Here is a 14,208-nt window from a genome sequence, read left to right as displayed (position 1 = left end):
ATCATAGCAGTGAAAATTCCTTTATATTTTGATGACATTGCTATAAATTATTCAAATAATAGGAGGAAACGAAAGCATAATGCTACAATAAACAAATTAATGAAAGAAAAGTACACTAACTACCACTTCTTGAATAGAATACACTAAACCTACAACCTCATCTATGTAAAAGAATGTGCATAGAAACAGAATAAGCAATTATTCAATCGAAAAAAAAAAAGAATAATAATAACTAGTACTACTTTAAAAAAAAATTCTTTTAAGGATAATGGGATCCATAATTTTCATCTTCAGATAAAGTGGGAGAGTCAATAGCTTCAGCCAGACTTTGAAGCATTAAAATAACTTCATTTGTGTCATCAAGATAATATTTTGCTTTACTTGGTTTTTGTCCAACTGTGCATGCAAAAACCACAGTATTAACAGAAATTATATTTCTTGAAATTGCATTCCCAATTATTTCAAACATATCTTCATCAGATCGATCATCACCCACACAAAGCACAAAATCAGCTTGTTTCCCATTTTCAGCCATTGATGTGAAGATCTTCTCTGCAACAAGACCTTTACTTGCTTCCTACAAAAAAAATCAATATTCAATACACTTTCAAAATGATAACAGGAGAAAGTGACTTAGGACAAAGGAGATGCCTGAGGTTTAACTTCAACAATATATTGACCACTTTTAACAGCAACAGGTTCATTTGCCAAAACACTTTCAAGATGATCAAGCATCTCTTTTGCTTGAGCAAATCCAAACCCTGGATCTGCATCTCTATATTGCCAAACTAAAGCACTTTCTTTAGTTTCTATAGAAGATCCATCAGTTGATTCTGTATATAGTTTCATCACAGGTTTAGCCATATCCATCCATCCAAAATCACTACTCTGACCACATGTCTCCCACTCCACATCTTGACACCACCTAAAAAAACCCCAGGGGTATTTAAGTCCTTTTCACAGACTAAAGATATTGATAAAAAAACATAGGAAATGAAGATAAATTGATAAAACTAACCTTATGAAATAGCCATGTTCAGCTGCAATTCCAAGCTTCCTACATGGAGAAAAAGCACTACTTAAACTCTCCCTACCTCTTCCACTAACAATAAAAACTTTATTATTCAGATCACCCGAAAGCCTATTCAGAAGTGAAATAACTTCTCTACTTGGTGTCTTAATGATGGAATTTTGAGGCATTACAGTTCCATCATAATCCAACAAAATTGCTCTTCGTTTAGCCTTTAAGTAATCCGATACAATATCATCTATTGAAAGCTTCCTAAAATTCGGATCAAGACTCACAACTCTAAACCCAAACCCTAAACCGATTCCCCAACATCTTTTCCTAAAATGATCTGCACAACTTCTTTCCATATCTTGCAAGAAGCTTCTAGACCAATAAGCCACATCATGTGTACTCACATAACGATAATGCTTCTCATGTCTCATTTGTTTCTCAGGTTCTCCCATTGATATAGCTTCACTCATTGCTTCAGCAGTTGCTTCAACATTCCATGGATTGATACGAATTGCACCACTCAAAGAAGGAGAACACCCCACAAACTCCGATACCACTAACATGCTTTTCTTGGGACCGGAATCGGAATCGGAATTGGGAATTCCTTCTCGGCATACGATGTATTCATATGGAGTTAAATTCATTCCATCTCTTACAGCTGTTACCACTACACATTCAGCTATGCTGTAGTAAGCAACCCTTTCACCAACTGATAATGGTTTGTCCATGTAAATAATTGGTTGATACCCGGGTTTACCGAATTCTTCATTTATACGTTTACAACTTTCTTGTATTTCGGCTTGTATTTCATCCAAATCTATGCCACCTTTACTTCTAGTTGGATTTGCAATTTGGATAAGAACAGCTGTTCCTTGCCAAGATGGATGTAGTTTTAACATTTGTTCCATTGCTAAAAGCTTTAGATTGATGCCTTTAAAGATGTCCATGTCATCAACTCCAAGCAACATGGTTTTTCCTTCAAATTGTTTCTTGAGTTGTTTGGTTCTTGATTCTTTGTCAGCAAGTTTCATCACAGACTCTATCTGTCCCATGTGGATTCCAACTGGCATTATCTTGATTCCAACTGTTCTTCCGTAGTAATCTAATCCTATATACCCTCTTTTTGATTGGTATTCCAATCCAAACATCCGACTACAACAGGAAAGGAAATGACGGGCGTAATCAAAGGTGTGGAATCCGATTAAGTCGGAATTGAGTAAAGCTTTTAGGATTTCTTCTCTAACAGGAAGTGTTCTGTAAATTTCGGAAGAAGGGAATGGGCTATGGAGGAAGAACCCCATTCTTAAACGATTAAATCGTCTTCTCAAGAAAGTAGGTAACACCATTAGATGATAATCATGGATCCAAACAAAATCATCTTCGGGATTTAAGATTTCGATTACTTTCTGGGAAAACAATTTGTTCGCAGAGACGTAGGCTTCCCACATAGATCGATCAAATCTACCTCCATGATCAGCTGAAATTGGTAACATGTAGTGAAAGAGAGGCCACAACTGTTTCTTGCAAAAACCAGTATAGAAATTTTCAATGAGGCTAGGAGGAAGAAAAGTTGGGACACAACTAAATCTTTCCAACAAGAGTTGTGCAACATCATCTTGTTCAATTCCATCTACATCGACATTTAAGGAGCCAACATATAGAACATCCATATCGTCAGGAAAACCATCTTTGAGACGCAGAAGGAGAGAGTCGTCATCCCAAGTAAAACTCCAACTTTTATTATCAGGTCTTCTTTTGGCTTTCAGAGGCAATTGATTTGCAACTATAATGATTCTATCCATCGAAAGTGAAGAAGCATTATCAGATGCAACACTGCTTGTTGGCTCATCGTCAAATTCGTTGATACTTCCAGGAACAGTCATAATCCTTGGCAGCTTTCGCTTGTCTCTCTCTCGCCCCATTACAGGGAAATTCCCAGAAGCTAATTCTAGAAGATTAGTATATGACCTCGACTGCATCTTTATCTTTTTCTAGCCCTAATGATTCTAACCTAAAAGAAAAACTTCTTGGAAACCTCCCAAAAGGGTAAATTCCAGTTATTATCTGCAAGGAAAAAAGCAAGTCTCGCTTTACATATAAACAAATGAATTAACATTGTTAGGAAAACAGTTACATGCAATCGACATTATACAATGCAACAAGTTTTTGATGAAACAAAGATGTAACCGATTAGATCAAATTCAAATAAATGCCCACCATCTCGACAACAGAAAACGATCTAAATCAACAAGATCTTAGATCATACAAACTCCAAAATGACAATTAACACTGTCTCGATGCAAAATCATTTGAAATCAATCAAATTAAATTGGGTTATGAAACTTACCTGTAGTAATTTGAGAAGTTTCCGACACTTTATATTATGATGGTCATGAACAAATTTGAGATCGACGATCAGGGTATGTGTTTGAGAGAAGTTTGAAGGTGAAAGAATTTTTAGGATTTGTTCATTTATGGTGTAATTTCAAAAATAGTAATCACAATAGTACCTTGTATATGATGTACATTAAGTACATTTAAATAAAGACATGGATAAGGTCCTTCGCTCCTATCGTTATGAAAATATATTAATTTAAAGTTGTCAGAAAATAACATTATCATGATTATGATTATTGTGTACAACAAATGATGAACCTATCAATTTTACAAGAAAAACTTTGTATTACTGTAATTATCTTTTATATGACATTGAATCGTCATGAATGAAACAATCATATAATGAATAACAAAAAAAAAACAGTAATATATATTTTAATTTAATAAAAAAATTTTGTTATAACACACCTAACTTGGATTTTTTTATTAGTGGAATTAATATGAGGAATCATCAAATTTTAATAATAATTTGATTATGAACTACTTGTTATTGTTGTGTTTTTAAACATGTAACTTTTTTGGATTTACCCCTTAAATTTTGAGAAACTTGCCAATTTAGGCGTATGCCGGTTTTAGTCACATTTTGGGTGACCACCCCCTTCTAACAAATTCTAAAATAGTTAGAATGTAAACGAAACATATCCTTCACTCTTGCTTTCAATATTCCCATAAGAGGGGATGGACCAAGTTGATTGAGTTGTCCTCTCAAAAGAAAAGACTTGCTAGAGATCTCACATCACATTGCAGTGCTTACATACTCGCCTATCGAGGTTTGGTTCAAAAACCTCGTTTAAGAACTTGTAAAGAGAAGGATTTCCCGCGGGACAATAGTTCTTCCATACCAATTTAGCTGGAAAGGTGAAATGAACAGAAATGTTGGGAGAGTGTCTCAACTTGAGAGCTCTTAAGGTGGACGGAGCCATTGGAACGTTGTGGTAGACGATGGAACGTTGTGGTAGACGGATGACAGGACCATCGAGATGATGATTCTAAACAACTAAGGGTACCGCCTAAATTGAATTTAAGCGGGTTGGACAACCCGCATATTTCCCTCTCATTTTTCCTGCACTTTATGTTATTCTTTACTCCTTTTGACCTTTAATATATATATATATATATATATATATATATATATATATATATATATATATATATATATATATATATATATATATATATATATATATATATATATATATTAGTTTATAACCCGTGGAAACCACGGTTATAAAATTAATTGAAATTTTATAGTAAAACCTCAAAATTAATTATTAATTATTTTAAATAAATTATTAAGTACGATATATTTTTATTAGTTTTGTGAAATTATAATCGTTGATTCAAATAAATATATATAATTAATTTTTAATATATATTAGACATTTTTTATTTGTGAATTAATGAAAACAATGATATAAAAATTTAAAATTTAAAATGGAAAATAAATAGATTGATAAATAAATCACATTAATTAGGAGGTCTAATAAATTTAAAATTGAGAACTAATAGAATGACAAGTGGCATTATATTAATTAAGAGGTCTAACATAGTGACACATGGCAAAATGACTACTCTTTTATTAGTATAGGGATATATATATATATATATATATATATATATATATATATATATATATATATATATATATAGGCTTAGGTTATTTTGTTTTTACTAAGTATTGTGTGTCAGAATGCACAGATCTGGACCACCGAATGAAATTAATCAATGGACATGATTTGAGAGTGTATGATATTACAATGGGGTAACATGTACCATATAGTCACATAATTTTTAGCAAAAGGGTATTTTGGACAATTAACTACATTTATAAACGGAAATTTTCGGATTTTTAAGGATGATTAATTCTCATGATTTAAAAAATTCTGAATTTTTTAATTAATTCAATTTTAATTCTAACATAAATTGTAAACATCACCGATTTTATTCTGTCAGAATTTTTTTTGTTAGAATGATGTTCTTTCAGAATTTTATTCTAAAAGAATATTATTGAAGAAAAACAAAATTCTTGAATCAGATTTTGAAAAATAACAAACATTCTAATATATTCTTATACATCCGAACTTAAATACAAATTCATACATATTCTTACAGACTAAAATCCTTATATATTTTAATATAATTATACATATTCTAAAAGAATATCAACAAAAATGATTAAAATTCTTAAAAAAATAACAACATTTTTAAATTGTGAGTATGATCAAACTTTATTCATTCTTCAAGTTATTCCTATTAGGTCTTCAATGCATTCTTCCAGCCATTCCTATCAAAAATACAACAAAAACTAATAATTGTTAAAAACATGTTACTTGCAATTAACTGTCAATTAATATATTCTGGTATAATACATAGAATATGACAGAATACATATAATACATTCTGGCAGAATACATCGATTTTATTCTAGTAGAATACATTCTGATAGAATACATAAAATACAATTGTAACATCCCATGTTTGAAGGACTACAACTCAGCCAATATTAATCCAATTAAAATGACATTGGAACCTAACTTGTAGCTAACACAAAGGAGAATATGCAGAAAAAAAAATTTCAGATCATTCCAAGCTAGTATGAGAGAGATATGATAGTTCAAAGATTACAAAAAAATTAGATGGAATATCTTATTCAAACATTTTAACAAACATTTGGCGGGCAAAATCAAATGCTCATATCTTTATACTCCATTTGATGAAACATACAACATATGTAATTATTAAATACATGAATGTGACTAAATTTACAAAAAAAGAGTGTATACCTTCAAATACTAACAAGTAATTTGAGATTCCATGCCATAAAATCGAGATTCCATTATGACAGAATTAAATCTTGATCTTCCATTCCGATAGAATTGCTGTCAGATATGCTCATAATCAAAATTTTGTGGTAATTACCAAATCAAAACCATTGCTCTGTACATAAAAATTACACTGTTAATTTTTCGAAGTTCTGGTTGGAGCAAAAGGCATCAGATTTCTTGTTGGAGAGAAATTACAAAATTAAATATTATTAACTATTTTTTTCATTGAGACAATTTATCGAATACATGGAGTCCATGACAGAATCATATCAAACATATCAGAAAAAAACAAGATTTACCTGGATTACAGAAACATATGAAGTAAAAGAAGGATAAAATAGAAATATATGAAGTCAAAGAAAGAGAAAATAATGAACCTGATGAATCTAAACTTTAGATTGTGAACTTGATTGCGACCAACTAAGAATAAAATCTCTAAAATCGAAGATTTGACATTAAGAAAGCCATCTAGAAAAGTGTTCAAGGAAGTGCTGGTCTTTATTTCACGATCAGTTATGTTCGCAATTGCACGATAACAAAAACGAAAGTGAAAGATGGATGGAGGACAGGTGACGAGACGGGTTGTTGGGATGAGTGAAGTTATGGCCAACTTCCTTGATTTCCTTTTCTTTTGTAAGTGAAGAAGAAGAACTAACGTGAGATAAAAGATAGAGGTCAAACCTATTTATTTTGTTTCCTTAATTGCAGGGATTTTATTAAATGATCCCATTAATTAAAAATGCAAAAAACCAGAAATACACTTTTTGATTTAATTAATTATTTAATTATTTGTTAATTTCTTATTGGTGCATACATGCACACAATAGTTGCTAAAAACATTTGAACCTAGCTTTCTCTCTCTCTCTCTCTCTCTATATATATATATATATATATATATATATATATATATATATTCACTTTTTTACCGATATAAATATCAACATTCATCTTCTAAAACAATCACACATTCTTCAATTGCATTTATTTTCTCTCTCTAGTTTCATTAAACTATTTCAAGAAAGTAAATCCAAATGTTTGGAAAATATTAGTGTAAGAAAATTCATATGCTTCATCTTCATCCGACGATGAACTGATTGATGTTGTAACATCCGAAAAATACTACGTAAAAATTTTCTTTTGAATTCAACCAAGACATTCATTCATTACTTCCAAAAGGTATTCAAGTACCAAAAGTGTTTCTAAACAACATCAAAGTAATGGTAAAATCAAAAGTGCAAAATCTCTGGTGGAGGTGATGCAATCATGTCGGACCCTTCCATTTGGAACCGGTAGTACCTGATAGTAGATAGTTATGAGACCACATCATATATATATATATATATATATATATATATATATATATATATACATATATATATATATATATATATATATATATAATGTTATCATTAAATCCAGTTATTATAGTAAGAATATAAATTGTTGTTTGACCGATTTATAGAATATTTACTTACCATGTGGGTTGAGTTCCTGGTTTGACTCAAGATCCTCAAGATCCCTTTCATCTCTCACATTAGGGTATATCTTCATCTATATATACATGAGATTAGGAGCAGACCAAGATACACGACATATACATATAAATTCGTTTAGGGTTTGCTGAGGGAATTTACAGAGAGCTCTTGAGATCAACTGAAAACCCAACCCTAGTTCTTCGGATCCGAAGATCATAATTAAATCAGGTATAAATCAGTTTCTAATATATAAGTTTTCTTTTAATCAGATTGGAGATTAAAGATCCAAAGTTTATGCTTCCGCGTTTATGTTCAACAATCTAATCTGACTATTATTTCATTTGATTTGGTTATTTGGTTATCTTTTGGCTACATTGATACCTATTGACAAAAAAGTTTAACTTGTCTCTTTTTGTTGTAAATTAATTGGATTGGTCACTCTCTTATTAGTATTTGGTCACTTTAGCCTTTAGGCTGCATTTGTAGGACTAAACTCTTCTGTATTTGTGCACTCTCTTATTGGTATTGTTACAAAATGTGTGAATTTGTGTGATTCATCTTCCATCAGATGATCAAATTGGTGTTTTTCAGTTTTTTTTAATCATTTTGATGTTCAATATAACATATCCCATATGACCGGTGGAATTTTGTATGTGCGAGTTAATGCAAGGGTAAAAAGCTAATTTCACTTTATTAGTATTTTTGTTACTTTAGTCTTTATAAATATGTAAATCTATGTGTTGGTATTTTGGTGCTTACAAAAAACATTACATTTGAAAATCTATCAAAATTCCTTAAAAATCATTCATAGAAAAGTTTAACTTTACTTTGTTTGTTGTACGTTAACTGGTTTAGTCACTTTATTGGTATTAAGTAATGTAATTTAATTTTGGTTGTTTTATAAAATTTGTATGTTGAAATTTGAATTTGGACTTAAATCCCTTTTATTCATATATTATGGAGTTAGTTTTGACAGAAAAACAAGTCTTTATTGATTTTCCAAAGTTGTTATGCTAATTGTTTCCTTAGGTATATTGTTTTAACAGGTTTTGTCCGATTTCAAAATAACACATTGTTTTATCAGCTTGAATATGGACATGATTAAGAAGGTGATACCGATTATGTAATACAAAGTTTTTATATAATATAATGCATAATAAATTTAAAACATATATATATATATATATATATATATATATATATATATATATATATATATATATATATATACTAGTCGTTACCCGCGCAAAGCTGCGGCGATGAACGGTTTGTTTCGACATTTTAGGTTATTTTCACCAGACAATGATTAGTTGAAATTCAGCATAGGGGTGCTAAAAAATAACTGAATCTAAAAACCCGATCCGAAAAATCTGATATCTGATCTGAAATTATCCGAAAATTCGGATATGCATTTTTTCGGCTACGGATAATCATTTTGAAAATTGTCGTATTGTTCGGATATCTGATGTCCGAAATGTATAACTTTTTATTTTTTATTTCTTTAGTTAATGATCAAAGGATGGGCTAAATTTACATTTTCATGAGTCTTCTTAGATAAATTTCTTTGATGTTATATAAACATGGATGATGTATGAATACAATAATAACTATGATCGAAAATTAGTGACCTTTTCGGATAATAACTACCACTTCAATTTCATCTAACAATATATCCTTTATTTTGTATTTTGTTTTTGAACTTGATACTTCATTTAATATTATTTATATTTTATTTTGTTTTTCATTTCTATGTTTTTTTGAATTTTTTATTTTAAATTTAATGTATTAGCAACAATTGTTTATTTGTGAATATTCTTATGCAATAATTAATGTTACCGTGTCTACCTTTTAATGTATTAAACATATCGATTATATATTTTTTTGTATGATTCTTAACTGTTTTTGCTAACATAATTACTTATCATAAGCAATATATCAATGTATTTCATTTCCTGTGTTAATTAGTATGATGAAAAGGCTTTTTGTAAAAAAAAATTATGACATTTAAAAAGTATTTGTTAAATAGCAACAAAGTAATTGAAACATGTTTTTTTTTTTTTTTTTTTTTTTAAATCTAAGCATATTTTTAAAAGAGATTTTTGAAGAGGCAACATTTTCGGATATCCGGTCAAATATCCGAATCCGTATCCGAAATTTCGGATGGGGATTCGAATATCAATATTCAATATCCACATTTTTCGGATATTCGAAATTCGGATATCTGAGAATTCGGACTTCAATTTTGAACACCCCTAATTCAGCGATTAGTTTGCTTTATGAAAGATATAATATACTAAGCATTAGTTTCAATTCTGTAATTTTTTTCCAACAAACGATGCATTCTTTAATATATTAGCAAACACATAACTAATCATACAATTTATAGTTTTTATATAAAAGATAATTTGTACTTATCTAGAGTTTTCACAAAATTTTTAATAAATTTGTATAAAGTTTTGATCATTGTCTGGGACAATCAATATTTTAAGTTTAGAGATGTGTTTAGTGCTCATTTTACAATTACTAAAGATGTTTAAAAACATATATTTATCCTCAGATTTATTTTTTAGATTGTTTTTAATCATAAAAATTGACATTTACGTTAAAAGTGTTGGGCCTTATTTTATTGTTATTTTAAGCTAGTTGAATAGTTGATGTATTTTATTGCAGATGTTTTAGAAGCATCTGTTGTGTTAATTTATGGGGTATTTTTAAACCAATTTTTATTTTTATTTAAACCAATTTTAGATTTTTATTTTAAACCAATTTTATTTTATCTAAAATCACAAATTTAAACGTTTTTCCTAAACCACCATCATTTTCAATTTCTATATTTTTTTTGTTTTACCTAAAACCAATTTCTTATAAATATACTTTTAAATTTAAACCATTTTTAAAACCCAACTTATTTTGTTAAGATCATTAATAAGATATATAATATTTTTAATCCCACCAATTTATTATCATACTAACAACTCAAAAGATGCTAATGAATGGTTGATTAATTTGTTGTTGTCGATTCTCAAAACACATACTAGCTTTGCACTTTACACCACATCATCCATTATCATTGTCTCCAAACGATCCTTGTCTCCGAGGTCTAATACTAAACGAAAGAAAAAAAATCAAATACAATGAGTAGTTAATGACTAAAAGAATTGCATGCAAATTTTCAGCAGCAACGGAGCGACACACAAATATAAATAAAGTAGTATAAAGTAGAGTGGATAGATAGGAGTATTTTTTTTTGTAGTAAAACTCCCATGTACCAAAAACACAAGCTGTAAACCACCACGACACCATCACCGAAAAATACATGTTGCATCACCCAAAAACAAATCTTCATAAAAAACGAATCAATACCCAAAAATACATGTTGCATCATCGTCTTCACCAGCCGAACACCTCCATTCCAGCCACCTTCCAGAACCGCTTGCCAAGCAACCTTCATACCTGCTGCAACCTATCACCATGAACCTCAACCCACTTCTGGCAGCACCATACACCTTCACCGCTTCCAACTATGTTCATTGCCGGAAACCTCTAGCTTCACCCAAACCATCTTCTCTTGTTTTCCTCCATCAATACCTGTTACAGCCTACACCCATCAAGGGAAGATAGCAAAAGTAGGTTATTATAAACAAAAAAAAAAAACAAAAGTGTATTGTTATTTCTTGCATCCGGCCCTTAGAAAAAATATACATGCCTATCCGGGTCTAAAACCCGAAACCAGTTCCAATTATCAATTTCCGGTTACATACCCACTTTACTTTACCCGGTCTGATACCCGAAACTGAATCGGAAGCGGTTTATACTGGTCTGGTTCTCGGGTCCTCTAAAACTTCAATTCTGGTTTTCGGGTCCATTCGGGCAGAGTTCGGACCTACTTTCATCCATACTTTCAAGTTCAAGACCACAAGAAACCTTAGATAGTAAGAACTTCACTTCCTCCTGCACAAAATTTCAAACCAATTAATATTTGAACTTTAGTACTTCACTTCCTCTATTTCTATAACTACACTTAATTGTTTGGACAAATATGCCCTTGAAAATAAAACATCTCAGTAACTAAACCCAAACTATCCAAACAATCAAATTGTTAATCTTCCACATAAAGTTCGTTATCTTACCCATTAAAACAACAATCATTATTTACTTGGCTTATGAAAAAGCCATTTAGCACAAGTTTTCGGAGTTACACCCTTATGAGATGACATTTACCAACCCAGATTCATTACTGGTATCCAACTTGACTGGCAAAAACCCCTGTACATTATCTATATGAGCTAAAAATGCTATTGTCATATTTGTTCTAATGACAACGTGACTTGTTACCTTCAGGTTTAACTTTCATCATCTGTAGGAGTTGGCATTTCATTAAACCGTTGGTCAGCAGCTATCGCGATCTTTAGATGTATCTCCCAAGCGAGATGTTATTAGCCATGTAAATTGTTACAACAACAAGATAACTTAAATTGAATACTAAATACAAATTAAACATATATGTTGTTTTTAAATGTTATAATATTGACCATATCTGTACAAAATATTGTTATTATCATTTCACCAGTTTAAATACTTAATTGAAAAAACACAGCAAAAACATCGAACACACCAAATTAAAACATACCTGTAGGTAATATATTATATCCACTAAAACCATCATGAACCAAAATACCAAGAAAGGTATAAACACTACAACATACAACTTTCAAGGCATGGGTGTTAGCTGTATTATCAAAAACATATGTAGACAGCCATCCACCATCATATGATGTTACATCAGATTGCCCCATCTTACAATTACCACCAAATTGCACTTGGATACAACCATAATTATTTTGGAACATGACATGCAGACATGCATTCTCCATTTCTATGTAAATACGGAAAACACATAAGCTTAAGTGAAGAGCATTCCCATCTTTTATGTCACATATAACATACATAACCTAAAAACTTTATATCAAAGAGAAAAAAGATCTACCTGGGCTCATTGTCACCAAATACTCGACCCATTGCACGTACCATCATCGTATGTCCATTTTCAACCTACCACAATCTTTATTTTATTAAAATCATGAATCTTATGTTGAGCAAAATTTATCTCTATGGATACACTAATCAAGATTCAAGTCACCTTAAAGCATTACAAATCAGGACATGTGGTGTGAACTTCCCCTGATTTCATAATGTCTTCTTTGGAGTTGCTCAGACGGGAAGCCAAACCACTAAAACCAAGCAGCCAAAATTTCCCAATTGATCGATATGTTGAAGGAGACCCACTCTAATAGCTTGCTCATTGGAGGCAAAAAGTTTCACCAATGTGGGTAGCACCTATATTTAAATCCCCAAAAGTTTTAGTAACTTTATGAAGAAATTATTTGTGGCTTTAGCTCATGAAAACTCAAACCAATATCATTTTTCTTATTTTACAAACAATAATCCCCAAAACACAAAAATAAATAAATAAAACAAGTTGAAGCAAATCCAAGTACTGGAAACCTGCCATTCAAAGTAATCAATGCAAATTTGAAATTGAAGCCAAAAAACTCCAGATACAAAAAATAAAAACAAAATTAATGTCAGACACAACTTCTAAAACTTCAATTTTGAAACACATACAAACTCCTCAATTGATCATATCAGTTTAGTTGCATTTTGTTAAGTATAACATAAGTTCTTTACCTGATATTTGTGATGTGTCAATACACAAATAAGCGATGAGCAGAGGTGGTGCTGCAGTTCTTCTTCCAAGAGTGTGGATTGAGTGAGATAGAGAGGAGAGATCGTGACCTACCTAGGTTTCCTCTTTACGATGTGTGACCATAGTGAGAACGGTCGTACGATGGTATGGGGTTTCTCAGAGAGACAGAGGTGGAGGAAGAGAGAAGTCAGTGGTGAGAGATGTTGGCAGACGTTGGTTTTCCGTCATAATGATGGATATGTGACAACTTTGGTTGAAAGAGAGGGATAGAGACCTTAGTGGTGGTGCAAGTGTAGGTTTGTAAAAAGGGTGGTGACTATCCGACCTTAGTGAATGACAAACGACTACTTAGGTAAGAGAGAAGGAGAGAGGGTAAAAGAAATAAAGAATGAAGAGGAACATACTTGGGGTTCAAATTCAAAATAAGAATGATGGGGGTGGTGGGGAAAACTGAATTGCTAGAGATATACACAAAGAAAAATGAATTCTTTAGACTTTTCCATTCCTCAAATTTGAAAAAGTCTCTGACCAAAGAATCGTTCATTTTGAGCTAAAAAGTAGGATTTGGCGATATATACTGGGAAAGTTGAGTAGCCAGGTCAATACGGGATAAGGTTTTGAGAATTGACTGACTATGCATTATATATTTATACATATTGCATTATCATTTGTAATATTTATAATATAATATTATTATATTAATGTACTGTTGTACTTAAAGCTTAAATATTTGGACGTCTTAATCTATTTTTAGAAATAGTAAGGTTTGTATAATAACATAGT

At 30.9% G+C, this 14,208-nt stretch overlaps 1 protein-coding gene and 1 long non-coding RNA gene across 9 annotated transcripts; both read right to left on the bottom strand.

Moving 5' to 3' along the window:
- Window positions 1-16: 16 nt before the first annotated feature.
- Window positions 17-3,540, bottom strand: LOC111884102 (probable alpha,alpha-trehalose-phosphate synthase [UDP-forming] 7). Its single transcript, XM_023880421.3, has 4 exons — window positions 3,369-3,540; window positions 1,019-3,085; window positions 652-925; window positions 17-577 (listed from the first exon to the last, which is right to left on the bottom strand). The coding sequence occupies exons 2-4, from the start codon at window positions 2,998-3,000 to the stop codon at window positions 260-262; spliced, it is 2,574 nt and encodes an 857-aa protein (XP_023736189.1). The 5' UTR covers window positions 3,001-3,085; window positions 3,369-3,540; the 3' UTR covers window positions 17-259.
- Window positions 3,541-10,757: 7,217 nt separating this feature from the next.
- Window positions 10,758-13,971, bottom strand: LOC111884104 (uncharacterized). 8 transcript variants are annotated; one of them, XR_006192412.2, is made up of 7 exons: window positions 13,407-13,971; window positions 12,859-13,055; window positions 12,706-12,770; window positions 12,349-12,594; window positions 12,054-12,124; window positions 11,849-11,984; window positions 10,758-11,669 (listed from the first exon to the last, which is right to left on the bottom strand). It is a non-coding gene; the product is annotated as an uncharacterized LOC111884104 (long non-coding RNA). The 8 variants fall into 8 exon arrangements; XR_006192410.2 differs by having other exon boundaries at window positions 12,054-12,594; XR_006192409.2 differs by lacking the exon at window positions 11,849-11,984 and having other exon boundaries at window positions 10,758-11,316; window positions 11,480-11,669; window positions 12,054-12,594; window positions 13,407-13,970.
- Window positions 13,972-14,208: the final 237 nt, after the last annotated feature.

Source organism: Lactuca sativa, chromosome 5 (genome assembly GCF_002870075.4).
Source record: "Lactuca sativa cultivar Salinas chromosome 5, Lsat_Salinas_v11, whole genome shotgun sequence".
Lineage (NCBI taxonomy): Eukaryota > Viridiplantae > Streptophyta > Magnoliopsida > Asterales > Asteraceae > Lactuca > Lactuca sativa.
Note: the sequence above shows the minus strand (reverse complement) of the source record. Positions and strands in the feature narration are given on the sequence as shown.

Excerpts from the sequence above, each read along its gene's own strand:
- LOC111884102 (XM_023880421.3), bottom strand. The coding sequence starts at position 3,000 with ATGCAGTCGAGGTCATATACTAATCTTCTAGAATTAGCTTCTGGGAAT. Across the intron at positions 926-1,018 it reads GAACATGGCTATTTCATAAG|GTGGTGTCAAGATGTGGAGT; the intron begins GTTAGTTTTATC and ends GGGTTTTTTTAG. Across the intron at positions 578-651 it reads TTGTTGAAGTTAAACCTCAG|GAAGCAAGTAAAGGTCTTGT; the intron begins GCATCTCCTTTG and ends TTTTTTTTGTAG.